Raw genomic sequence first — 25,922 nt, forward strand, 5'->3', positions numbered from 1 at the left:
TTGCTGCTGCGAGTGACAGAGAAAATAAGAGTCTCATTGAAGAAATGAAAGGCTTTGCCTTCAGGCTTGAGTGAAGCTGAAACAAAATTAGACAGCCTATTACTTAATTCCCATTATTCACTCAAATTTAGGGTTACATGGGAGACAGTTATGATTTCAATTTAATTGGATCTAGTATGGAGCTGGCGATAGTCATAGTAACCTAGATATTTTCTTATCTTCCTCCTTCCTCCCTTTTCTGTCCACGATCCTGTCTTTTTTATCCACTGAAACTAAAAACAAGGTTGTTTTCATTTACTGCTTGCCCCTGCTTAATTGCAGAAATAGTCTGCTGTTTAGCTTGCCATGATGAATGTGTGTTAGCAGGCTGCTCTTCCCATGCTCCATCTGCCAGGCCATCTGAGACTTACTATTTGGAAATGATGTGGGGTTTTTCTCGCTCTGTGATCATCCAGCTCCTTTCGGCTTGTGTAATTACAACTTTAGGGTACATTTTTTGATTTCAGATTTCTGTATAGCTTAGCAATACATGTGACTCTTTGAGATGAGCTTGATCCTTCTTGGTCTGCAATCTGGATTGTTAACATGCAGGCCTACAAAAGAGCCCATACGACTGATTACGTCCAAGTATATCGGCATCAGAGATAATAGTAGCACTAACCTCCTTAGTCAGTAAATAATTAAGTATAGAGATACTGTGTCAGAAGCTCTCCGAAATGAATTAATCACAGTTTCCTTTAACTCCATCAGCCAAACTTACCGTGAGAAATGTACTCAGAAAGTGTAAATGGTCAAATGTAAATGGTCAATTAATCAGTGGTTCAAAATGACCCAAGTCATCTCCCAAGAGAGAGAAAAACACATGTGGGACAAGCTTAAAGAAAGACAGGCAGGCAGGCAGACAAGCAGACAGACAGGCAGGTAGATAGACAGGCAAACAGACACACATACAGGCAGGCTGGCAGGCCTCTGGCTGAGGGGGGGAAGGGGAACTCCCCTGGCCAGAGAGAGGAAAGGTGAGCCGTGTGATGACTATAGTGCTGGGCGATATCAGGCTCAGACGGCTTATCTACCATACTCAGTCATCCCGCGTTTAATTAAAAGCACACTGATCTTGTTCTTCCAGGGCTAGGTTCATGGGGGGCGGGTGGTGTGGGGGGGTACACAATAGCCTGCTCAGAGGGTGCAATCCAAAGTCCATAGAGCTACACTCAGCCCTCACCTCAAGACAGAAGTGGTCAGAGGATTAAAGAGTGGAGAGTGAGAGGAAAGGAGAGTGAGGGAGGCTGGGAGGTAGTATGCGGTGTGTTTTTGATGGCCGACAGGGTCTAGAGCCCCACCCTTTCGAGTGCATTCCTTTGCGCATTACAGCTATGCAGTGACTGGGATAAAGGGGCTTTACTGTGTGTGTGTGTGTGTGTTTGTGTGTGTGTGTTTGAATCTGTGTGTGTGAGCGAGTGAGGAAGAGAGAACTTGTGTGTGTGTTGCAAAAGGGCTGTGTGTGTGCTTGTGTGTGTGTATGTCAGGGCATGTGAGCAGAGTAGAGCGGGGTGCAAACAGCAAAGAGGAAGGGTTGCATACAGAGGTTTGTGCGAGAGGTGAACAGAGAAACACAATTCGTCTGTCAGAGACGTAGGGCAAGCTTAGATTTGCTGAGTCATCTGTTGAATGCTGTTTGATAGCCAAGCCATTAGCCATAGTTGCTTATATGGGCACACTTTCCAAATGCTAGGTTGACATGGGACATGAAAATAAGTCAGGTTGCCATGATGCATACAAATACGTCCAGCAAATGGGGATAATGTGACTATGCAGCAAACCAGTGGCCCTACCTGAGGGCTATTCTAGCCTGTTTCATTCATCTAAAAGCAAGACCACACTGTAGCAACTACTCTCTGCAAAACATGATAAAATGACTCCAGTAGGGTAGGTAATCCCTCTCCATCCCCTTCAATAAAATGAACTTAGTTAGGATCATGTAGTGTTAATAAACATCTCCCAACCAGGGGAAGAGTCTGCTGGAGCAGAATGACAGACATGTCTACAGGCCTCCTGGGAAACAAGATGGCCGACCCACTGCACTGACGACTCCCAGCTCTGGCTGAGGAGATTCCTTATAACTGTACCGTGCTTTCACAAGGTCAAAATTCATTGAAAGAGATCAACGTGGACAACAAAACAATAGATTCTTTGTGCGCCTGTTGCCAGGCAACCCTTATATTTGAGAGGAGATGATGATGATAGTGAGAGGGCAGAAAGAGTTCAATATTGTTTAACCACAGTGACTTTTTATGAATGCCAGACCTAAAACAGAATTTTACAAAGAACACACATACTATTTCAACAACATAGATCGTAGTGTCAGAGTGAATATGCTTCATCTTTGGTATCTTGGCTAATCTCAAAGTTTGACTATGACCAAGCATTATGTCTAGAATTCCTTTGGCAGTGATCCAATAACATTTACTTGGTACTGTAACCCAAACCTTCTGGATGTTGGATGTATTACTTCTCATTTCGGACACTTATCTAGAACAACCCAACCTGACCACTTACTTTGATTGTTCTTTGTCCTTTGTATAGGCTGACATGGCTCCTTATTGGAAATAAATTACACAATAATGTGAGTACAGTACATTTTATTAATTTAACATGTTTTAAATGACACAGTGCTGCTAGAGCTGCAACACTTCAAAGTACAGATTATAATAAATCAAATGTATCTGGCATTTCAAAATCTGCCAAAATAGCCATCAGGGACATTCAGAATGAAAATCAAATCTATGTATTAGAATGTTTAGCATAAGCTATAGTAAATGTTCTTGTAAAAGAATATATGTTTTTCAAAACAATTCCTTAAATAAACTTTGTGATAGGAAACAGCTTGTTCGTCTGTGATTGTACACTTACTAAAGGCACAATCCCCTAATCTTTTAATCCTTACTTCTTTGGGAAAGTTTGAACAGAGGCACTGAGGTACTGTCATATGACGATAGAACGACACCCCACTCAGTCAACATATCCATCCTGGAAAAGATAAACCAGTTTTTGTGGTTTCATCAGGTTCCTCCTGGTGTCGGGTTGTTCCTATGGGGCTCTGGCTTAGATGGCTTCCCAGGTAGAAGCCTACATTGCGGGCTCCACACACAAGGTACACCCAGGCTTCTGGTCGGCCTGCTGCTCCATCTGAATGGTGACTGAGTGGAAGTTGTAGGTGGAGAAACAGGCTTGAGTCATCTCCCTGAGGACTGGTTGGGAATCCACTGAGTCATCTGTGGAGGAGGTAAAGGGAACTGACCAATCAGACGATACTTGAGACAGCACTGGGTTTCTGTCTGTGATAATGTGTGACACATTTGGGACACTTCTGGGACCTGAGGGAAAGCCTGAAAAACATGCTACACACGCTACTGACAGAGCAACCAAAGCCAAAACACAAGACCGTACCTATGGCAACATGAGCTGACAAGACCACCTGGTTCATGGTCAAGGCCCAGATGTGGAGGTTGTGGACAGTCTTGACCCCCTTTATTGCCAGGAGACGTTCCTTGACCTCACTGTACTTCACCCCCCCAGGGATACCTGAGGGGAGGGGTGGTGGGACAGGTGGGAGAGAGAGGAATGGGGGGATCAAAATAGAGAAGTGACAGTTAGCAGTCGAGTTGCAGTACAGGTCATGTCTATGTACAGACTTTGGCCGGGTTTGTCAGATTTGTTAAGAAGCTCTTAAGGCTAAGATCTTCTTAGGAACATTCGAACAGCGCTCGAGAACGTTGTTATAACGTTCCTAAGGTTCCTTAGCGTTAAGAGCTTCTTAACGAATCTGGGAAACCCAGCCTTTATCAAGATATCGCGTCTCAATATGACTAACATCAACATCTCACAGAAAAGACAGAGAGAAACTAAGAAAAGCATGGAGAGACAGAGAGAATGAGAGAAAGAAAGAGACACAGAGAGAGAAACAGAGAGAGAGACAGAGAGAGAGAGACAGAGCACATCAGAGAGACTCCTCACCTTCCATCAACACTACCAGGATGTCTCTGAGGATGGTGATTGTGGTGGCCAGAACAAACAAGGAGAAGAGGAACGTACAGATGGGATCAGCTATCTTATACTCCGGCTAGAGTACAGGCAGAGAGGGAGAGAAACGTTACATTGAAATATCAATCATTATATTTTTTTAATATTTTTTTAAAATAAAATTCATCACAATAAAAGACAGTTGTTTCTATTTGCACACGACTGGTAACGCCAGAAACCCATTGCATAAGAAAGCCTACGGGAAGTTAATTTAGACTTTCTGATAAAAAAGTACTATCTATTCTGGCCAGCAGATCAACGTTATTGGCTCGACAGATGTCAAGAAGGACAGGAAGAAGAGGGGAGAAGAGGCTGGATGCATGATTAAGAATGCACACATAGGCACACGCTCAAAGCAAAGTCACACCCGTTAATATCACAGTCAAACCAATATTTGCACAGTGACACAAGCCCAGACATACACGCATAAAACACACAAACCTACATGCTCTCCATGGTTGACCTCTGACCTTAAAGAAGATGATGACAGCACTGACGAGCACGCTGATGCTCTGCAGCAGGTCTCCCATCACGTGCACGAAGGCAGAACGCACACTGGCGTTAGCCTGGGCCTTGGCCTTCACCCCCGGCTCCAGTTTGGTCCCCTGGTGCTCAACGTCGCTGTCGCCATGGTCACCGTGGGCATGGTTACTGTTGCCGTGGCTGTGACCCTTGCCCTTGTCCTCTTTGGAACTGTGGCTGTGGCCGTGGCCGTGGGAGCTGCTGAGCCCACCGTGACTGTGCCCGTGACCAGACTGGTGTAAGGTCAGAGCCATGCTGCCCCCCCAAACAAACCAAACAGACCACATTACTTCTACTCTACACAGGCAGGGAAATCCCTGAGGACCAATCCTCTGTTACGAAACGGACTTGGTGATTCATATTTGGCAATTTATGATACGGGCAAAAAGCATGCCATTTTACATGTGGTCAACACGTGATATTATATTTTAGGTGTGGTACGCTGGGTGGGTGAAGAAGGGGCCCCCTCTCTTACTGCTCATAACTGGAGTGGAGAAGCGGTCGTGATCAGGGGACGTTGGTTTTGGGTTCACTCACATGATGTTGGCGAGCACAGCACAGCCAGAAGTGATGAGCATGATGGTGCCCTCGATGACGTAATCGTCGTTGATGATGCGCTCTATGGCCAGGTAGACCAGCACACCTGTCACCAGCCAGATAGTGAAGACGGACAGCAGAGCCCCCAAGATCTCTAAGGGCACCAGGGGAGCAGAAGACAGGGGAAAAGGGAGGGAGGAAAAGGAGAAAGGGGTGGAGGAAGGAGAGACGTTTGGAGAAGACTAGTGAGACAATGAAACGATCACATTTTCTGGAAACCATCCGAGGTAGATGAACACGGATGAGGATCCTGGTGAGGAAGAGGAGGAAGAGGAGTTACCGGCGCGGTGCCAACCGAAGCTCAGTCTGTGTGTGGCAGGTCTGGAGGAGAGCCATAGGGAGAAGAGGCTGATGATGAAGCTGATCAGGTCCACGAGTAAGTGGGCAGCATCGGTCATCACCGCCAAACTGCCCGCAAAATAACCCCCTGGTGAGAGAGAGACAGAGAGAGGGAGAGAGAGAGAGAGAGAGAGAGAGAGAGAGAGAGAGAGAGAGAGAGAGAGAGAGAGAGAGAGAGAGATCACTCTCAAAACCAAGTGGCACACTGCCAAGGTGGTGGAGATGGGGGCATGGACTATACGATGATTGTGTGTGTGTGTCATTCTCTCACCTAGGATCTCTCCTATCATGAACACCAGGCATATAACTGAGACCACATAGAGTCTCTTTCGGGCCTGCTTCTTCTCTTGCTCTCTGCTCTCCTGAGCCAGACTGTTGTCATGGCAATGCTTAATGTCCCCCCCATTTTTCTCCAATCCTTCATCTGTTGAAACACTGAATTAAAGGGAACAATCACATTAATAAAGATAATGGGAGTCGAGTAATACCTTAATAAATCCAGGATGTAAGAATTAGCTTTTAGATTTACTGTAAAAAATAGGCTTTTCCTAAAATAGCAAAAGTGTATTAACTTAGTAAAATGAATGTACAACGGTTGTGAAGCTTCTGCTTCTCTGTGTGTGTATGTGTGCCTGTGCGTGCGTGTGTCAAATTTGTAATAGGCCTATAGCATTGGATTATTCAATCGGATAACATGCTTTGCTTGTTCTTCAACCCGGAGCGCAATCGGTGATGGACAACCGCTGTTGAGGTCACAAGCTTGAAGCGAGGGGAGTAGGCTACTTGAAAGGTCGATTTTTGCGCACTGCTAATACCAGACCCTTTAGATCCGTGTGTAAAGTGTTGTGTCATTCAGAATTGGACAAGGAAACGTGAGCAAAGAAAACATTTTGTCGGTTCAACACTAATTAGTTTCGATACTTTAAAATATTTACAAAACTTTAAAACTACAAATAAACCCATATTAATTCAGATTTGGTCTCAGTAGGCTGGTGTGAGGATTAACCTGTGTAAAGTCCAAATAACTTATTTTATGAAGATTGTAAGAAGATACGTTGCATATCAACTGAACTAACATGAATTGTCTTAACAATTTAAATGAAAACACCTAAATTATAACAAAAAAATACGTTTATATAACTTTACCTTCCCATGGTGATGGTATACATATTGCCTTTTTTCTCCGTAACCAGGTGACTTTTTTCTGGGTCCTTCTTTCTGAACATGATTCTCAAAGGAATTCTAAACCTTAAATTAAAATTGTATCTGAAAAACTTAAAAAAAAACTAAAACAACAAAGTTGTTATCTAGATATAGTATATTAGTAGATATTAGTATATTAAAGTTTATTTATTTGTTCCGTCCGATCATCATATCAACGTAGAGCAGTTTCTTCAAGGTGTGCGCCTCAAAGTGTTATTTTTTAGTGTAGTCCCATCACTATGTCAACGTAGAGCAGTGTCCTCAAGAAGGTGTGCGCCTGCAAGATCCTTAATCCTTGTTTCGTTTCTCTCACATGATATTGGCAAACATACAAGTTATGGAGTAGCCTAGACTTTGCCAAACTGCTTGAAGCATCTCAGCCTTGTGACGAAGCACCGTGTGCAAATAGCCGCTTGCAGCACCCTGTAGCCTTCCGTTGGGGTTGACTGAAGAAAAGACCCACTGTGTAGAGATGTAGCTATAGACTATGGAAGCAAATCGTGACCAAAATTCAAATGAAAATGCATTTCCAGAAATGCATTTTCATTTTAAGAATGTGGCTGCATTATTTGACTCATAAATCAAATTAGTATTCAATCATCCTATTTGCATTTTCATTTTCTTCTTTAAGACTGCTCATTCTTTCCCTTAATTAAAATGAAAACGAAAAAGACATTTGAAATTTAATTTTCAAAATATGCCCCAGCAAATAGATACCAAAATTCAATTTGAAATGTAAAATTTGAAAATGAAAATGCCTTTCCAGAAATGCATTTTCATTTTAAGAACGTGGCTGCAAAATCGTGACCACAATTCAAATTCAAATGCTTTTCCAGAATTGCATTTTCATTTTCAAGAACGTGGCTTCAAAATCGTGACCACAATTCAAATTCAAATGCATTTCCAGAAATGCATTTTCATTTTAAGAACGTGGCTGCAAAATCGTGACCACAATTCAAATTCAAATGTATTTCCAGAAATGCATTTTCATTTTAAGAATGTGGCTGCATTATTTGACTCATAAATCAAGGGGGGGCGGTGTGCACATACGCATTGCATTACATGACAAATGTGCCGGGAAATTGATTGAATTGCCGGGTCTTTAGAGGACGCATCACAGATCATGGCGCTCCCTCAAATTGTGCAGACACTGATAGAATTAGCTGAGCTGGTAGAAACTAATAATATATCTGAGTCTGATGCCCGTGACCGAGTAGAACAAGTCACAGAGAGCTTGGCTGCATACTCTGCCGTCACAGACGTACACATTAATGAGGTTGCCATAGTAAACCTCTCTTCAGTCCTGGAACGGCTGGATGCTGTGGAGCCTCAAATGGGACGGGGACGACCAACCATCCACATCCCGTTCGAGTCCATCGAAAACTATTTATTAAATGGTTTAAAAATAAAGGACATAGCGGAGCTGTTGTCGGCCACCAGACCATCCGTCGGAGGATGCAAAGCAACGGATTTACGGAGCTAGAAAGCTGATAAAAGTATCTGAATTTGAATATGAAAGATCTGAAATATTTGTGTGTCGAATTTCATAAAACTGAAATATATTGCTGTTGAATATATAATATCTGAATTATTTGTATGCCAAATTTAATACAACTGAATTATTTTGATCCAAAAATAAAACATTCTAAAATTCAGATTGCAGGAATTCAGATTCTTGAAATTCAGATTGCGGAAATTCAAATTCAGATTGCGGAAATTCAGATTTTGTCTGAACCAGGCCAAAGGTGAAACAGCTTGCTTTCACAGGAAAAAGTAGACCATTTAATAAATAGTTCTCGATGGACTCGAACGGGATGTGGATGGTTTGTCGTCCCCGTCCCATTTGAGGTTCCACAGCATCCAGCCGTTCCAGGACTGAAGAGAGGTGTACTATGGCAACCTCATTAATGTGTACGTCTGTGACGGCAGAGTATGCAGCCAAGCTCTCTGTGACTTGTTCTACTCGGTCACGGGCATCAGACTCAGATATATTATTAGTTTCTACCAGCTCAGCTAATTCTATCAGTGTCTGCACAATTTGAGGGAGCGCCATGATCTGTGATGCGTCCTCTAAAGACCCGGCAATTCAATCAATTTCCCGGCACATTTGCCATGTAATGCAATGCGTATGTGCACACCGCCCCCTACCGAACAAGATGGGTAGCTCGGTCAGCAGGGAGCCGAAGAAGAGCGGCTACTGACGTCACTCTACTGCGCCGCTCAGAATGCATTTTCGTTTTCGAATTATGGGCAGTTCTTTGCGGGCAGAACATGAAAATTAAAATGCAATGTCCGCTCAGTACTAATCAGTACTAATTTGATTTATGAGTCAAATAATGCAGCCACATTCTTAAAATGAAAATGCATTTCTGGAAATACATTTGAATTTGAATTGTGGTCACGATTTTGCAGCCACGTTCTTAAAATGAAAATGCATTTCTGAAAATGCATTTGCATTTGAATTGTGGTCACGATTTTCCAGCCACGTTCTTGAAAATGAAAATGCATTTCTGGAAATGCATTTGAATTTGAATTGTGGTCACGATTTTGCAGCCACGTTCTTAAAATGAAAATGCATTTCTGGAAATGCATTTTCATTTTCAAATTTACATTTCAAATTGAATTTTGGTATCTATTTGCTGGGGCATATTTTGAAAATTAAATTTCAAATGTCTTTTTCGTTTTCATTTTAATTAAGGGAAAGAATGAGCAGTCTTAAAGAAGAAAATAAAAATGCAAATAGGATGATTGAATACTAATTTGATTTATGAGTCAAATAATGCAGCCACATTCTTAAAATGAAAATGCATTTCTGGAAATGCATTTTCATTTGAATTTTGGTCACGATTTGCTTCCATAATAGACAGTCCATAGGCCTACAGTCAATAGGCTATTGCTTACTGATAACTTTCTGAATGGTCAATTATCTTTCAAATGACATGTAAAAGAAATGTGAGCGATATTGACTGTAGGCCCAATTGCCTGAACTTAGTTTGAACATGTGTTACAGTTACATGCTTAAAGTCGCATGGTAGTGATTGGTGATTAGGCTACTTAACATTGTAAATTAAACTTTATTCCTGAATAAGCACAGTGAATTGTCAAACGACAACCACACGCATCGTTCATTTCACACCCATTTGTCTTTGTACTTTTGGACATCATTCAGAGATCTGGATTTCGAGAAAACATTTAGCAAATATGTGCCACATGAGGGCGCTGTAAACTAAATGTTTGCTTGAATTTGGGCTCAGAAAAGTTACAATTGGCCGAGACTATTCTATTGAAGACAAGTCTATTCTGAGTTACGATTCTCCTTTAGTTTGGTGGTCTGAAAGTGGAGGAAGTTTGATTAAAAAAACATCCGTGAATGCCAATGGAATTGATATCATTTGTCTTGATTTACAACTTTCTTTGAGGCGTTGCTAGGTGCTTTCTGGTGGCAAGGGGGAGACAGTGCAGTGATGTCACATCGACGCTGCTAGATTGGCTTAATCAACACCCCTCTTTTCCCCCCTAAAAGGGTGGTGTGTGTATGTGTGTGTGTGTTTGTGTGTGTGGTGAACAACTGGTGAAGCTGACGCCAAGGAGCTGACGTCAACCTCGCTGCGTCATGCAAACACCCGTCTGACGACACACACACACACTGTGCCAAAGAATGGGATGTGCATGTGTGTGTATGAAAGGGGGAGGTGAAGAGGTGTTCCTCTTAAGATTTGAGTCCACGGCAAAAGCACCAGAAAAGTACAAGTGAAGCCAGAAGAGAGATAGAATTCTTTAGACAACGCTGTATCTAGCTACAGCTGAAATAAACTTAGTACATACACAGAAAGTGTATCTAAAAAGCATAAGGAACCCGATATTAGAACCTAGCCAGACTTCCAACCAGGACAGTGATCTGTTGTGTGAAGAAACCAGTGAACTATACCATGACGGAGATGGTCCTGACCAGACTGAGAGACTTCTCATGTAGAGTTGCCACATTCGATGAGCCAGCCGGGTCCGGTGTGTGCAGGGACCCCCGGACCAGAGACTCGTCTCCAGAAGAGGGGGTACCGAAGGTGGGCTGTCCGACTGGAGGGGGCAGCCCCTACAGATTGGACATAGAGAGTGCACTGGCCTGGCTTCGTAGAGAACTGGTAAGCCTCACTGAGAATTTTCTTTTTTTTTGACCAAGCTTGTGCTTTCTTGGTTATTTACTTTCACTGTACAGATAAACCTTGTCTATTATTAAAAGGCAATGTTATGTCATATTGTATGGTTTGCTAGGGACGGTTAAATTTGATGATTAAACATCATTCTCTTGTCAGTAACATAATCCGTACATAATAACATCACATAATAACATAACATGATTTGTAAAAGTGAAAATTCCTATACTTAGTGCTGTTAATACTTAAGTTCTTTACAGCATAGTGTGTGCTCTCCTCCAGACATTTTATTGGCTACCAGACCTTAAGGTCAAGACATCAAATCTTTTTGGTGATTCAAAACGTCATTGTGTTGGGGTGTAATGTCAGCGCTTGTGCTGTGATTAAGATGTTCGGGGTGGGCGGGCAATGTTACGATGTCACCCTCTCTTCAAGTCCTCACCCCTTTTGTCACCAATGCAGAGAAAGCCCATTGTCAATGATTAATATATCACTTGGCATTTAGCTGTCTTTGGCCAGACAGATTGCCATGGCAACCTAGTGTCCCAAGCACATAGAACACAACAAACCCAGGCGTCAGATGGAAGGCACACAAAGAGGCACAGTGGTGAGGGTAGAGGGTTGGACACTGTAGGCCACTTTAACAATGTTGTTCTGGCACTAAACTGGCTCTTGGTGTTATGGGAAATGCTCTCATGGTCTAGTGGCAACCCTTGGGTTTGGCATCTTGAAGCTTGAAGGCACCAAAATTAACCTTCTCACTTCATTTCTCACTACACAAACACAAATTTAAAAACTCAATCCAATTACATTCACTCTCTAGAGAGCAATGATTGCCAGGCTTTGAACATAATGTGATACAGGGGTCTATGTCCCCTCTTTTGTCTCGCCCGGGTCCAGCTTCTAAGTCTAGCATTCAGTTCCCCATTGTGCCTGGGCTGCTAGGTAGTACAAATAATGGAAACATCTACCAAGTAGAACCATTGGATCATTAGATTTAATCAAGTCTGATGGCTCTGCATTCATTGGTTGCCATGATGAAGGAGAAAGCAGAACGTTCAGAAGGAACAATAACTTCACCATTAAATGGTTGAGACTTTGGTTTGTACTGATTGTAGAAAGGGCACACACGCACACAAACACACACACACACACACAAGTTAAGTTTAGCCAAGGTGATGGTGGTGGGGGGAGGGGTGCAACCTTTACTCAAAGGAAGGTTCATGTTTCTTCTTCTTATCCGTGCTTTAACAAAAGCTTGGAAAACCAGCATCTCTCAGCGCTGGCCCAGTCCTAGTTCAACGCCGTAATTAACGGGGAATGAAATGCAGATTGGCAGAGATGTTTCTTTGTTCACACATTCCTCTTTCCTGGGACAAACTAGAACTCTGGTGGAATTCCGAATATTCTATTCTCACAATACAGCCAATTAAACTGCCTCTCATATAAAAAGAGAAGAAAGACGCTTTGATAAATGTACATTAGCATGTGAAAGACACAGCCCTGCATGTGAAAAGGTTTGAACACAGGTTATGTCACATCGAGGACATGAACTTTATCAGCCAAATGATGCCAGAGCTGCTCTGAAGTAGAGATGTTTCTTCATGGAGAACAGCAGTTTTCTTTGTCTTAATCAACTATGTTAATTTGACAGATGAACCTGTATGTGTGTGTGACTGTACTGTACATGTGTGTGCGTGTACTGTACGTGTGTGTGTGAGTGTACTGTACGTGTGTGGATCGTCCCGTGTCACAGCTGACGTGCAGTTTCTCCACTCTCCTCAGATGGAGATGCGTGCTCAGGACCAGGCACTGATCCGGCAGCTGATGGATCTCCACAATGGCATCCAGGAGCTCAAGCTTGAGCTGTCAGAGGAAGAGGAGGAACCAGAGGGGGAAGAGGAGGAGCCAGAGGAGGAAGTCTGCTGGGACTCAGGGAGTGAAGCAGGGGCCAGTAGCTATTATACAAGCTCGGGTGAAGTCAGCTTCTCGTCCTGTCTATCCACGCGTATGACCCCGCCTCCTGTTACTTCTCTACCCAGAAGGCTTTGCAGCAGAAGGAGCTCAGTACCTTAATCCATCGAACTGTATCAACAGTGACAACAAATGTCAATGTCAAGGGAATTGGAGGCTTCCCAGTCTATTCCCGATGTCATTTACTGTACAGTCACATCATGGTTGCATTGACAAAACTCTCACACAACCATAAAGTGAGTGTTGGTCATTGTTTTTTTTGTGGTTCATGTTGTTTTAATTTGTAACTTATATATAACTGCATGCTCTTATGGGTCTTCACTTTGGCACTTGTTTAGTTTTTTCACAATGTATGCGTCATGATTTGGCTGCTTGCAATGTTTGGGACTACCTCGTTGTTGTGATCAGTGACCTATGCTCTTTTGTAAAGCTCTCTCTTGGAATGTAATGTAAATGTTTTAATCTGTTGGTAGATTGGCAGGCAGACAAATCTTAAAATACATATAATGTATCACATTTTCTAAAAGATCGTAAAAAGTGTAAAAATGTAACCAATCTGAATTCAATTTAAGCTATTTTCAGATTATTTAAGGTTATTCCCTTTTCATTGTAAATCTTGTGGGAGGGATTTGTCCAGAATATTATGGCCCAGTGTTTTTTAACAAAGCTGTTTCAAAATGGCTGCTAAAGAATAGAATATCACCGTTTTTAATCATAGGCATAGTTTGACTAAGGGCAACCCTAATTGCCTTTGAGGGAAGACTCAATTATGTGTGTGTGATGGTGTGTTTGATTTTTCCTGAGAAATGGCTAATAATGTTCCTACTAAATGTAACATTTGTAGTCTAACTTGTTGGATAAGACCAAAAGGAGGCAATTCAAATGAAAACGGTTCACTGTAATATCCTGTGCATAATTCCTATAGTTCCTGTAGTCCTTACAACCCCATGCTTGGGTGTGGATCCTGACTGACACTACAGTGTGTTCGATGAGTGAATAGGCCTCCCTGGTGGGGAGCCCCCCCCAGATGGATCAGGTTCATGAAAGTTAAATGGGCCCGTAATGACACAACCAGGCCTTGTTGACACTGTTGTCTTTTCACTGCATTTGAGAAGGTATTTTCACAGAACGAGAAAAAATATGTTTATATATCTGTCTTCATTATGGAGCTTACGTTTCTGACAGGTACTATAAGTACAAACAGTATGTCATCCCCAATAAAGAAAATAAAACCAAAGTGATGTACAACGCCCATTTATTCACATCTGTAAAAAGCATGTCCTCAAACCATTCGGTTCTTGTGGTACTTAAAGACTAGTTAGAATACAATACATATGTGGAAAGCCATATCATAAATCCAAGTGTTGGTTTATTCTCCATCAAGCATCGCACAATCATGCTAAAGGACATGGAACACTCTCAAAACTCCATAAACATTTGTATGCAAATCTTACAGGCACTCTGTGAGATGGAAGGTTATGGCAATCAGTCCATACACAAGCCAATGAAGGGCTCCAGTTATGTGACCAATTTATCACACATGCAGTGAGTGTGACCTTTGACTGTGGTATCATTCCATCCATCAATGCCACGTTGATATGAAACACCTCTATGGATATCCACTAAAGAATGTCCCAGTCCCATCATGGGCTCCAGTAAGTTAGGTCCACTCAGTCCCCACTCTGGAAATGTTCCTCAGAGCAGATGCAATTTGGCTGGGGGAGGTCAGTGGTGTTCCTCCGCCTTTGGGTCCAGAGCCCCAGACATACAGATACTTTCCCTCCTGAGTCTCTGGATCTCCGTGTTGAGGCCCAGAAGTGTCTGGGCAAGCTGCCGGTCCTGGGAGCGCATTTCCAGCTGCATGGTTGTGACAGGAGAAGGTATCAGTGTCTCGGACCCAACACACCCAAAAGCAGATGGGTTGACAAGCACATGGGCACACACTCAAACACATGATAGTCACAGGCACAATGGATTTACAAACAAACAGGAAGGCATACAATGGATCGTCTGTAGGAACCTATGCACCTACCAGTTCAGACCTCAGCCAGGTTATAGCTCCATCTATCTTCGCTCTCCTCAGCTCCTCGTTGGCTTGGTGGCTCCTGTCGATGCTCCTGACGGGGCCAGCACGAGGACCAGACCCCGAGACGTCGGCAGGGTCCCCAGTCGTCCTGAAGGCGTCTATCAGTTTGTTCTTTATGTTCTCCAGAACCAGCGATGACAAACTGTCCTCACTGTGACTGTCCCTGTTCATGCTGCGTGCGTGTGTTAGTCCTTGTCCCCTATGTAGAAAGACGTTTCTTTCCTCTTACACCTGCTGCCTTCCTTTCTTTCCTCCTTTCTTTTGCTTCTTCCACTTGTTCAGCTCAACATGGCCCTCTGTTCTCTCTGTGTCCTCCCATCCAGTCTCTCTCTCCTCCTTGTCTCAGTTTGATGTAGGAATAAGACTCTGCTGACTTTCAGCAGAGGTTTGTGTGCTCCTCTCCAACAGCCCTGCTCATCCCAGGCGTAGTGTGGGACCAGGCAGTTTTGTTCCTGTTGCTATGGAAAACCAGCCCTCCGCCCGCCTGCACCCCTCCCTTTGGTAACCCCAATAAGAATGGTGGAAGATCTTGGACAAAGACTATTGTTGCCTCCAAAAGAACTGAAAAGAGCCCCCCATTCACTCTCTCCTTCAAATCCCGCCCCCATAGACTTTTGGTTTGAGAGGTGCTGTGCAGCTCCCAGTTCTGCAGTAAAGACCAACTTGTGTGTGTGTTTGTGTGTGTGTGAATGAATGTGTGTGTGAAATGTATCAAACCTCAATGGCTGACAATGAAAGTTCTCAACAGGACTCTAATGCCCTCTAGAGACAGGCAAGTTGCTCAGAGACGCACAGACACAGGGGCTTGGTGTGCTCCAATTGAGAGCCACAAAGGCCATCCAATAGGGAAATGTAGACAGGTCCTTTGTGTCAAAAGTAAGTCACCTCCCTTTGGAGATCCTGGATGGGGTTTTGGCATACTAGCACAGTCATTCTTGACTTTTCAATAGAGATGACACTGAGTCCAGTGTATGGGGAGGGGTTTCAAGGAGACACATTTGGAAGAGCACTGGAAGGACAGTTCTCCTCAGTAAAGAAGGATTTCATATGTCTATTTTTAAGTTTGATAAAAGAAAAGCTGAAAGAGACAAATGGAGAAAACTGAAGAAGGACATTAGAATCCAGGAGAAAGAAAGAGTTCAGACACAAATAGTGATATGGTCAAGATAGTGTTGTAATTCCCTTGCCCGCTGGAAAACACATTCAATCTAAATTATGACAGCCTCCAAAGATATCACCATACCCAACTGCTCCTGGCAACTCAGAACTGTCCTTATAACCCACCAGAGGGGCTCCCTATTGAGCAGCAGATGCAATGACACAGTCGTTCGATCGTTGACTGGAGTGATGCACTTGGCTGCCTCCTAGTGGTATTTTGCAGTGAAAGCCTTGGTGTACACTGCCACTGTCATGCACTTGCAGTTAGGGTATCTCTATAGTAAGATCAAATGAACCGATAGAGCAAGAAACAGGAAATATGTTGATGACTAGTGTACTTTCGTATTTTTCGCAAATCCTAATATTAATTTGCCACTGACAAAACAATAAGTTACGACTCCAAGAAATACAGTGGAAAGCCTCTAGCTTATGATTTGATTTTTCAGCTAATGTCAAAAGATAACCGACGATACGACATATGTAGAACTATACATACACAATGTGCAAACATTCAACAAAACACTTCTCCCCTCCCTCCAAAAATTAACTACTTCCGATACGAAATTGACCGCATGACATGTTTGACCAATCCACAGGCTCTTCCACTCTTTATAAAGAGATCGACCTCCTTTTCCGGTCTCTCTCTTCTCCATGTGACACGAAGTTGGTCGGTAAGTAAAGCGTTAGCAAGCGTGAAATGTTTTTTAATGTACGTCTGAGTTAAAAGGAGTGCTTCTATACGCGAGAGTTATCGCTTTAATGCTGAGTTAATGGAGGTGGATTGAGTTCTTTAATAATTCCGTATATACTTTCACGTAACTCCACGTGGGCTATGCATCACGTTGCGGCCCTTATCGAAGACGATTCAGTGAACTTGATTTCTTGGATCGGTCAATACAGGAGCCAACAGTATCATCTTTTGCCGACGGTCGCTGTGTAGTTAACATGTACCTTTTCAGCAACATATTGGAAAAGAACACTACTCTTAAATGAATCTGCTAGGTGGCCTATTACTGTAGCTACTTAGCTAATCACACAATCATTCTCTTACAGGGGGTACGCGAGTTTGTACGTCTAATCATTGACAAATGGATATGGTGCTTCAACCAACAGGTATTTAACGTACACATTTCATTAACTAGGCACCTATCGAAGCCGTTCATGTTATCTCGTAGCAAAGAACGGTCAACAGGATGCCAAAATGATAACTTTCACCGACGGTCGCTGTTCAGTTCTATTGTAACTGTCTCAGCAACATTAAGGGGAAGGACACTCATATTGCCGTGCCTGGTTCATAATGTCAAATGCAGCGTGTATTTGTTATATTCCTTTGTTTCCTATTGTAGACCTAAGAAACCCAGATCCGACCTGAGTTCAATTCTATGAAACTGAGGACATTATCAAGGTATGATTATCTTAAATTGTGGCACACTTCAGACAGGCTGTGATGACACACTTGCCCTCACTGAGAGCTAGCTCCATTATGAGAACCCTTGGTACTCTACTGAGCCATGTCTAGAAAATGAATGTTTGCATTTCACTAAACCTGTGAAAAGGCATTGCATTCTCTTACATAAATTTGTATTGCAGGATCAGTGGATACCATGGGGTGACCCAATGGATTAAGGTAAATCCAGACTATTTTTACCTAGTTTTTTTGCTGGCTATGATGACACACTTGCCCTCACTGAGAGGATTGCCTCGATAATGAGAATTCTTATGTACTCTTCTGAGCCAACTCGTATCAGAAGACCTCTATATAAACACGCATATTAAATCAGAGCTCTAACATGTCTCTTGTATTCTATCAGTGATGCCATGGAGATGACCCTGTCCAGCAATGGATTAGGATTTCGCTGAGATGAAGGACTGGGTGAGTCACAGCAGCAGGTTCCTTTGTAGCCTCCCTACCTCATGGCAGCATCGGGCTATGGACCCAACCAACTCTTATTTGGGTGGGGAGAACTCCCTCACATGGTTCAACCCATGCATGCAATCCTAAGGACCGGAGCTCTCCTGTAGCCCCTTGTTCTCCAAGTGCATGCCAGAGCAACGGGGAGTCTTTGACTGTCATGGCTTCCCTATGCCTTTGGCAGTCACTCTACTGTCCAACACACTTGTGCAGAACCAGAATGTAGGGTCCCTTGTAGTGGATGTGTCTGCTTTGCTTGCTAACGTGTTTTGCTCTTTAGGCTCCTACCCGAGGGTCCTTCATGGGGTGGAATCTCCGCGGCCATCAACAGGTATGATCATCATGTTTGTGGTGTCGAGTGTTTATGATGGTCTGTGATGATACCCTATTATAATTGTGACTGTTGGATGAAACATGCGGATATGGGACTGAGATCAGTCATGCCCTGATGCTGCATTGTGTTGCTGAAGGGTGAGATTTTCATGTTCCACCATCCTTCCTTCCAGGTGACGTCCCTACCTGTGGCCTGTGCTGGCTGACCGTACCATGTTCATTGTGTTTAGATCAGGGGGTGTCGAACTCCGGTCCTCGAGGGCCGCTGTCCTGCATGTTTTAGATGTTTCCCTGCTCCAACACACCTGATTCAATTAAAAGGGTTGTTATAACGACCATTCATTCGAATCAGGTGAGCTGGATCAGGGAAACATCTAAAACATGCAGGACAGCGGCCCTCGAGGACCGGAGCTCGACACCCCTGGTTTAGATTGATGGCCAATTGAACATGTTTAATAAATGAACCTAAACATCTATGCTTGTCATCTCTTCACTGCAACTTGCTGTAATGTAACCTAGTGTAAAGGAAAAATGGTGCTTTTTAAATAATATCTTGACAAATGCAGGTGAGACTAAATTTGTTAATCCAGACGTTCTATAGACCTTTTTTGGAACGATAAGTGAGTTTAGAACAGAAGTGTCCCAACTGGATGCGAGCGTCCGCCTATAGCGTTGCATCGGACGCGCTAGTCTACACTGAATCCGTCAAATTGACTTGTGCCACAGAGCTTTCAACACGAGCCACAAAACCTACCTGCTTAGTCGCATCCAGCTGGGATACTGTGACAGGGGTGGTATTCTCTTGGTACCTCATGATTCAAATCGATAACCTTTCCATTCAATATGCTTACAAAGTTGCATACCCTATTTGGAGACCTTAAGGAAGTGAGAAATGCCCTATAAAATCAATGAATCCTTTAATGACACTTTAAACTGGCAGACTAAGAGCCACAGTCCATATATTGCTGAATTGGTATCAGTTTAATAAATTATCAATTGGTTTGAGTGATTTGAAGCAGGGGTACCATGTTTGTCAGACTGAACGGTACACATGCTTATCCACTGAGTCAGAGGATTCCTGCAGGGTAATTGCCACTGACACAATGCCAAAGGACCATGTACGTATTGTTTCTGCCAAGTTATAAAATAATTCTCTGCCTTATCATACTTAGAAATCCTTCAGCAAACTTTCACTTGTTTTGTAAACACTCATTCACGAAATGGTGACGATAAGTAGACTTCTTGAATTGACATTCCAGCAACAGTTCAATACTGTCAGCAAATCTACAGCTTACTGTCTATTAGGGGTGGGAATCTTTTGGTCTTGGGGGTCACGATTTGATACATTTGTTAAATTAAATTGATTTTTAATCAAATTATTATTCAATTTATGCTTACAAATTCTTGTGGTGTGAATTGCTAGAAGACAATCGCGATTCATATGTGAATCGATTTTTTTCCCCACCCGCAGAGACAATGTACATATTAACAATGAAACAAAACCACAATGGAGTGGGTTTCCAAATATATTGTCCTGATTTATTAAGCATTAGCTTAACTTACATTTTACTGCATGTTCCTTTAACTCATTGATAAATATTTACATAAGGAAGCATTAAATGGCAATAACTGGCACATGTAAAGTCGACTTGAAATACTTGTACACTAATTTCATGGCAATCATGTAAATGAATACAAAGAGTACTGGCACCATTGGGAGTATGGCTTAGCCTGCCAGGTCAGGAGCATTCAAAAATACAAATCCCTGTGAGTAGTTCAGGTGAGCCTGGTTCATTCAGTCCTCTTCAAATGTTTATACATCACCTGACACTTTGAAATTGGCTAAAGATATGTAACCTCATCCAGTAAAATATACATTGAGCTATAAGGCTTAGCACTCCTTTTTCATCTCCTGGGAGATTGAGGTATCTGGGATGAAGTTGCCCTCTGAGTCTGGACTGCTGCTGCCGCTGTGGTCACTGTACGTGTCCCTATGGAGGGGGGGGAGGGGAGGGGAGACAGAACGTTACACCCAATCATTACACCCAAGCTCTTCTACAGGATTCTGTTGTGCCTTTAACGGTCAACATGGTGAAACAGGATCTTTAATTTCATAACTACATTTGAGTTTAATGTCATGCATTCATTTGATTGCGTATCTGATTCACTACCCACACACCAGCTGTCTTTTTTGGAAGTTATTCATCCATTCATGTGCATCTTTCCCATGGAACTAAAACAGGGCAACCTGTTTTCCCACACAGAATGTCCCCACCAAAAGGCATTTAAATGAGTAAATGGAGATCCCTGGGCAGTGGAAACGCGTGTACTGAAACTGGAATAATGTACGCAGCGCACAACGTAGAGGTGGTTACCGTGGAGACAGGCGGCAGTTCTTCTGGAGGTAGCCCTGCAGCTTCCCGGACGCAGCCAGCAGCAGACCGAAGTACGGTGGGGAGGGCTTGATGGGGCGGGACGTGAACTCAGGGTGGTACTGGACCCCCACAAAGTACGGATGGTCTGAGAGAACGTGAGGAAAAGACGAGCATCTTACCGGAATCCCAGTCTGCATGTGACCTTTCAGTCTTACATGGTCATTTATTCAAAAGAAAATAGTGTTATTCCGGAAAATAAATGAACTGACCATCCAGCTCTATGATCTCCATCCTCTCTCCTTCCACATCTTCCCCTACGAAGTGGAAGCCCTTTGCAGCAAAGTGCTGCTTCAGCTCTGGGTTGACCTGCGCAAGGGGCCAACATGATCAATAACCCACAAAGGCCAATGGAAAAGAAATTGCTAGGCTCAACCAAGAGGTCTAAAACGTATTATAGTGAAACCAGATTTGGCTTATTCACCAACCTCAAATCGATGTCTGTGTCTTTCATCAACATACTCAACATCTCCGTAAAGCTTTCCTGCAACGCAAAAGCCACGCAACCATTAAGAGACCTCGATCATTTACGCCGTCATGACAATGTCACCTAATGCCAGTTGCTCTTACGCAATATGCTGTTGGTGCTCTTGAAGACGGTCCGTCTCTTTCCAAGCCTCATGGTCCCGCCCATTTGGCCAGGATTGTGTTCTGGCATCTCAATCACCTGGAACGATCAATAAGGAACCGGTTTGACGATCAACAAGACCTGTCATTAGAAGGCCAAATCTGTCCTGTGTTTGAGAGATAAGACCTACCACTGGGTGCTTAGATTCTGGGTGAAATTCTGTGGAGTTGGCATCTGAGGGGAAAAACAAAACAATCGAGTGACCGTTACCATAGTGACCATCACCATACCCGTTTTATGACTATCAAGAACCACTGATGGATGAATTATGTGTAGTGTGTGTGTGCATATAAAAAAACAAAAAATTGTCCATACCTTTCCAACCCAGAACATCCCTGGCAAACTCACACACGGCCAGCTGCATACCTAGACACACACCTACCCAAAGACAAGAACCAGCTGTGGGGTCAACGATGCTGGCACCATGGCTTGAGATAATGTGTCAACATGCAAAAAAACTGCATCTCCTCTATTTTGGTTCTCTATAATCGCATTAAAAGTCTTAAGTCGGTTGCTGACACAATATAGCCAGTAGTTGGTACCTAGAAAGGGTTTCTTCTGTTTCCTGGCCCAGTTGATGGCGTGGATCTTTCCCTCGGTCCCTCGGACACCAAACCCCCCCGGAACCAGGATACCACTAGGCAGGCAAGACAACGACAACCCAATGTCACAACGCTATTCTGAGGTGCTCTTCCATGGAGCTGGTGTACCCCCCCCCCCCCCTCCCCTGTAAGCCCTTAACTCACTGTGCACTGCAGAGCTTCTGCCACGCCTCATGATACTTCACTGGCTCCTCCTGCAACTTTTCTGGCTCCAAGTCTGCAGAGTCTACATACTAACAGTGAGAAAGAAAGAGACCACAGAGGATCGAAGGGAAAAAAAGATAATGGAAAAAAACTAAGCAGGGCAGCTAGTTTTGGCTGGCAACACCATCTGGCATGTAGCTTGCAGTTATGTAATTTATGTATTGTTAAGTAGTTCAATATGTATGCACACTCAAGAGTATTTCTCAATCTCTGCAAAGGATCACCCAAAACAAACTCCTGTTTATAGTCAGAACAGTGTTGGTAGATGATTACCTTGACCTCCAGTTTGTGGCTGATGGCTAGAGCTGAGTGCTCCAATGCTTTGATAACTGAGGCGTAGGAGTCTGAGAATTTGGTGTACTTCCCCACGAGTGCTATAGAGCAGTGTTCCAGCAATCTGTCTGACCTAGAACGAGGATGACACACACTTTTTATTTACAGCTACACCCTCAAACAATCCACCAGACGGTGGTAGGGCTGCATTACAGAGTATGAGACATTAAATTGAAGAAGTGGCATTTAACACCAGAGATTTATTCAAACAAACAAAAAAATAGCAAACACATATAGCCCTGGAGGCTGGTCCGCGTCCACCCACCTGTCTGACATCTCCTTCCACTTGGTGAGCATCTTCCTGGGCCTCGTCTCAATGGGCATGTCCAGCCTGCGGGCGAAGTAGCCCACCACACCCTGGTCCTCCAGCAGGAGGGGCACCCGGTAGATGGACGACACGTCATGGACACAGATCACCTGGGAGACCACAGATGAATCAAACAGTGTTGTGTGTATCCGCCACCTCCAAACGTATGCAGCTGAACGGAAAGGCTACGGTACCTGTTCTGGTTCCACGTGGCAGAACATGGAGATCTTCTCTTTGACCAAGTTTTCCAGCGGAGTGGAACAGCGACACATGATCTGTTGGAAACACGGTTCTATTAGCCGGGCAATCTTCACCATAGACTCTAGGTCATGATGAGCGATGCAAGATTCTGTTGGAAACCTCACCAGATCGGGGGACAGGCCCAGTCCTCTCAGCTCCCGGACGCTGTTCTGGGTTGGCTTGGTCTTCTGTTCTCCTGTAGCACTGGGCTACAACACCCCCCCCAACAGAGAGAATAAGTGCATTGGCACTGTGTGTGCACGTCAAAAAAGTATATACTACTTGCTGGATGGCTACTCGAGAGACTGAAAGAAGTGTGTGTGTGTCTGTAAGGGAATATATTATAGTACAACTAGTCCAGTCTTACCTGTGGTATGAGACTAACATGGATGTTGCAGAAGTTCTCTTTCTTGACCTTGAACTGGAACTGTCTAAAGGCTTCGATGAAAGGCATGCTCTCAATGTCCCCTACGGTGCCCCCTAACTGCAGAGGCAAAACAAAAAGGGTGAGTTAAGTCCCAAAGACAGACATTGTCTTAAATGCTAAGTGACATCCAGCTTGACATCTCCATGGCGGTGGCAGTGTAAGAAAAAAAGGGGGCGTTTGTTTCATGTTACCTCGATGACACACACTTGGGGCTCCACGTCGTCGTCATCCACAGGTATCTTGGCCTGGCGCATCACCCATTCTTGGATGGCCTCTGTGATGTGTGGCACCACTGCGTTGACGAAACAAAGGTGGTCGGTTCATCGTCTCAATTCAATAAGCTTTATTACATCTCTCTTCAACAGTATGTATCAGAATGGCATACAATACATTTATTCTGACCATTTCAACTCTGTCTGCATTCAATGTCCCTAAAGTATTTCTTATCTTTCATCACCTGTGACAGTACATCAATACTGCTGTTGTTATTTTGATATGACTGACTGCAGTATAAACTCAAACCCTTGATAATTTAATAAAAAATCCATTGAAAGAAAATGGCATAACTCCTCTTCCTCGGTAGTCCCCCCTCTCTCACCCTGCACAGTCTTGCCCAGGTAATACCCCCTCTCTCACCCTGCACAGTCTTGCCCAGGTAGTCCCCCCTCTCTCACCCTGCACAGTCTTGCCCAGGTAATACCCCCTCTCTCACCCTGCACAGTCTTGCCCAGGTAATACCCCCTCTCTCACCCTGCACAGTCTTGCCCAGGTAGTCCCCCCTCACTCACCCTGCACAGTCTTGCCCAGGTAATACCCCCTCTCTCACCCTGCACAGTCTTGCCCAGGTAGTCCCCCCTCTCTCACCCTGCACAGTCTTGCCCAGGTAATACCCCCTCTCTCACCCTGCACAGTCTTGCCCAGGTAGTCCCCCCTCTCTCACCCTGCACAGTCTTGCCCAGGTAGTCCCCCCTCTCTCACCCTGCACAGTCTTGCCCAGGTGGTCCCCCCTCACTCACCCTGCACAGTCTTGCCCAGGTAGTCCCCCCTCCTCTCCTTGTTGATAACCGACTGGTAGATCTTGCCGGTGGTCAAATTGTTGTCCCTGGTCAGCCGGATGTCCAGGAAGCGTTCATAGTTCCCCAGGTCCAAGTCCACCTCCCCACCATCATCCAACACGAAAACCTCCCCTGTGAGGCATCATGAGGTGACATTGTTTAATATCAAACCGTGACAATAATATTACATAAAGGGAAAAAACGACTGCTTTGAGGATACAAACCCACCATGTTCATACGGTGAAAAGGTCCCAGCATCTATGTTGATGTAGGGGTCGATTTTGATTGCTGTGACATGCAGGCCACAGGACTTAAGGATTGTTCCAACACTGCTGGCAATGATTCCTTTGCCAATACCAGAGATTACTCCACCAGTAACCAATATGTATTTCATATTGAGGTTGTTCTATAAATGTTGAAGGACAGGTTATTTAAAAGGTAAAAATATAAGTTATATTCTTGTTGCTATGTAGTTGGTTTGGTTAACTTTTAAATACATAAAATTGCTTGGATAAAGAGTTAAATTAAATTAACAGGGGAAAAGCGACATGACAATGGCAAATCATTACAGAAACTACCTTGCTTATGATGAAAAAAGTATGTACGCTAGTTTGATGATTTAAAACTACATGGACACATTTATCCAGGCAACCTTAACTGAGCCAGCTAGCTAGCTGGCTAGGTCCCTAGCCTATTCAGTCAGAGCTCTATGCATTGCATGTTTACTAGCTTGTTAGCTAGCAGGGTAGTTAAAAACAGCACGCTTACTCACCAAATAAAAATGATTCTCAGAACAGCCTTACAAATAGGCAATTTGTTTGAAAAAAAGTTTGATATGTAATACCGGACGCTTTGTCGTGCCTCACCATCCAGCTATTCTCAACACGTGTTGGCTGGCCAATCATCACCAACGAGCATGGTGTTTCTCACATTCCCAGCGATTCCTCGCCTGTCGTCGTGAAAGTACCCGCATTAGGCCGTATACATTTTTCTACATAAAGGTTTACAAATGAAAACGTCTACTATCAGCTACCGTTGTTTCAGCCATTTTCCTTCCATAACAATTGAAAGTGACTGTTATTCCACAATGATACATTATGGTACAATATTTGTTGTAGGATGTTCAATTTATTAAAGTGTGTGTTAACACAAGATGCACTTTTATTGTGAAATATCGTGTGTGATTGCGTCGTGCTTCACGCTGCAAGTCGCGGCTAAACCCCATTGCTGTTGTGGGCACAAAGTATGCGTAAAATGTGTGCATGCTAGCACACGCCGAGATTTCATGACTGGTTTGAAGTGACTGTACAACCAGTAAATATCCAGCAGGTGGCGATCA

The 25,922-nt window shown here is 43.7% G+C and overlaps 3 protein-coding genes, 1 long non-coding RNA gene and 5 other non-coding genes across 11 annotated transcripts; 6 read left to right on the plus strand and 3 right to left on the minus strand.

The window, feature by feature from the left end:
• Positions 1–2,623: 2,623 nt before the first annotated feature.
• slc30a8 (solute carrier family 30 member 8) lies at positions 2,624–7,127 on the minus strand. Its single transcript, XM_047019932.1, has 8 exons — positions 6,685–7,127; positions 5,810–5,973; positions 5,480–5,626; positions 5,140–5,293; positions 4,551–4,857; positions 4,015–4,120; positions 3,448–3,582; positions 2,624–3,272 (listed from the first exon to the last, which is right to left on the minus strand). The coding sequence occupies exons 1-8, from the start codon at positions 6,762–6,764 to the stop codon at positions 3,127–3,129; spliced, it is 1,239 nt and encodes a 412-aa protein (XP_046875888.1). The 5' UTR covers positions 6,765–7,127; the 3' UTR covers positions 2,624–3,126.
• A 6,978-nt stretch (positions 7,128–14,105) lies between these two features.
• Positions 14,106–15,397, minus strand: LOC124467609 (protein FAM167A-like). Its single transcript, XM_047019942.1, has 2 exons — positions 14,899–15,397; positions 14,106–14,723 (listed from the first exon to the last, which is right to left on the minus strand). Exons 1-2 carry the CDS (start codon positions 15,121–15,123, stop codon positions 14,592–14,594), a joined length of 357 nt encoding a protein of 118 aa, XP_046875898.1. The 5' UTR covers positions 15,124–15,397; the 3' UTR covers positions 14,106–14,591.
• A 1,333-nt stretch (positions 15,398–16,730) lies between these two features.
• On the plus strand, positions 16,731–18,653 carry LOC124467611. The gene is made up of 7 exons (XR_006956087.1): positions 16,731–16,781; positions 17,164–17,223; positions 17,457–17,515; positions 17,701–17,737; positions 17,922–17,983; positions 18,303–18,353; positions 18,529–18,653. It is a non-coding gene; the product is annotated as an uncharacterized LOC124467611 (long non-coding RNA).
• Positions 16,954–17,092, plus strand: LOC124467623. Its single transcript, XR_006956090.1, has one exon. It is a non-coding gene; the product is annotated as a small nucleolar RNA SNORA16B/SNORA16A family (small nucleolar RNA).
• Positions 17,249–17,385, plus strand: LOC124467622. The gene has a single exon (XR_006956089.1). It is a non-coding gene; the product is annotated as a small nucleolar RNA SNORA16B/SNORA16A family (small nucleolar RNA).
• Positions 17,548–17,625, plus strand: LOC124467621. Its single transcript, XR_006956088.1, has one exon. It is a non-coding gene; the product is annotated as a small nucleolar RNA SNORD103/SNORD85 (small nucleolar RNA).
• LOC124467637 lies at positions 17,770–17,849 on the plus strand. The gene has a single exon (XR_006956103.1). It is a non-coding gene; the product is annotated as a small nucleolar RNA SNORD103/SNORD85 (small nucleolar RNA).
• On the plus strand, positions 18,389–18,462 carry LOC124467634. Its single transcript, XR_006956101.1, has one exon. It is a non-coding gene; the product is annotated as a small nucleolar RNA SNORD99 (small nucleolar RNA).
• A 1,215-nt stretch (positions 18,654–19,868) lies between the features above and the next one.
• ctps1a (CTP synthase 1a) lies at positions 19,869–25,689 on the minus strand. Of its 3 annotated transcripts, XM_047019923.1 has the most exons (18): positions 25,356–25,689; positions 24,812–24,989; positions 24,545–24,715; positions 23,720–23,820; positions 23,469–23,585; positions 23,227–23,310; positions 23,056–23,136; positions 22,820–22,971; positions 22,495–22,627; positions 22,162–22,250; positions 21,958–22,052; positions 21,731–21,793; positions 21,546–21,589; positions 21,358–21,454; positions 21,216–21,271; positions 21,000–21,096; positions 20,731–20,875; positions 19,869–20,346 (listed from the first exon to the last, which is right to left on the minus strand). In XM_047019923.1, exons 2-18 carry the CDS (start codon positions 24,975–24,977, stop codon positions 20,247–20,249), a joined length of 1,791 nt encoding a protein of 596 aa, XP_046875879.1. In that variant the 5' UTR covers positions 24,978–24,989; positions 25,356–25,689; the 3' UTR covers positions 19,869–20,246. The 3 variants fall into 3 exon arrangements, with proteins under 3 accessions (XP_046875879.1, XP_046875882.1, XP_046875881.1); XM_047019926.1 differs by lacking the exons at positions 24,545–24,715; positions 24,812–24,989; positions 25,356–25,689 and adding an exon at positions 24,279–24,304; XM_047019925.1 differs by lacking the exons at positions 24,545–24,715; positions 24,812–24,989; positions 25,356–25,689 and adding an exon at positions 24,203–24,211.
• Between the last annotated feature and the right edge of the window lie 233 nt (positions 25,690–25,922).

The sequence above is a fragment of the Hypomesus transpacificus genome, chromosome 4 (assembly GCF_021917145.1).
Source record: "Hypomesus transpacificus isolate Combined female chromosome 4, fHypTra1, whole genome shotgun sequence".
Taxonomy (NCBI): Eukaryota; Metazoa; Chordata; class Actinopteri; order Osmeriformes; family Osmeridae; genus Hypomesus; species Hypomesus transpacificus.

Excerpts from the sequence above, each read along its gene's own strand:
- slc30a8 (XM_047019932.1), bottom strand. The coding sequence starts at position 6,764 with ATGTTCAGAAAGAAGGACCCAGAAAAAAGTCACCTGGTTACGGAGAAA. Across the intron at positions 5,627-5,809 it reads CATGATAGGAGAGATCCTAG|GGGGTTATTTTGCGGGCAGT; the intron begins GTGAGAGAATGA and ends CTCTCTCACCAG. Across the intron at positions 3,273-3,447 it reads GTCAGCTCATGTTGCCATAG|ATGACTCAGTGGATTCCCAA; the intron begins GTACGGTCTTGT and ends CCTCCTCCACAG.
- LOC124467609 (XM_047019942.1), bottom strand. The coding sequence starts at position 15,123 with ATGAACAGGGACAGTCACAGTGAGGACAGTTTGTCATCGCTGGTTCTG. Across the intron at positions 14,724-14,898 it reads CCTGGCTGAGGTCTGAACTG|CTGGAAATGCGCTCCCAGGA; the intron begins GTAGGTGCATAG and ends ACAACCATGCAG.
- ctps1a (XM_047019923.1), bottom strand. The coding sequence starts at position 24,977 with ATGAAATACATATTGGTTACTGGTGGAGTAATCTCTGGTATTGGCAAA. Across the intron at positions 21,455-21,545 it reads CAGAATCTAAGCACCCAGTG|GTGATTGAGATGCCAGAACA; the intron begins GTAGGTCTTATC and ends TGATCGTTCCAG. Across the intron at positions 20,876-20,999 it reads GGAGATCATAGAGCTGGATG|ACCATCCGTACTTTGTGGGG; the intron begins GTCAGTTCATTT and ends ACGTTCTCTCAG.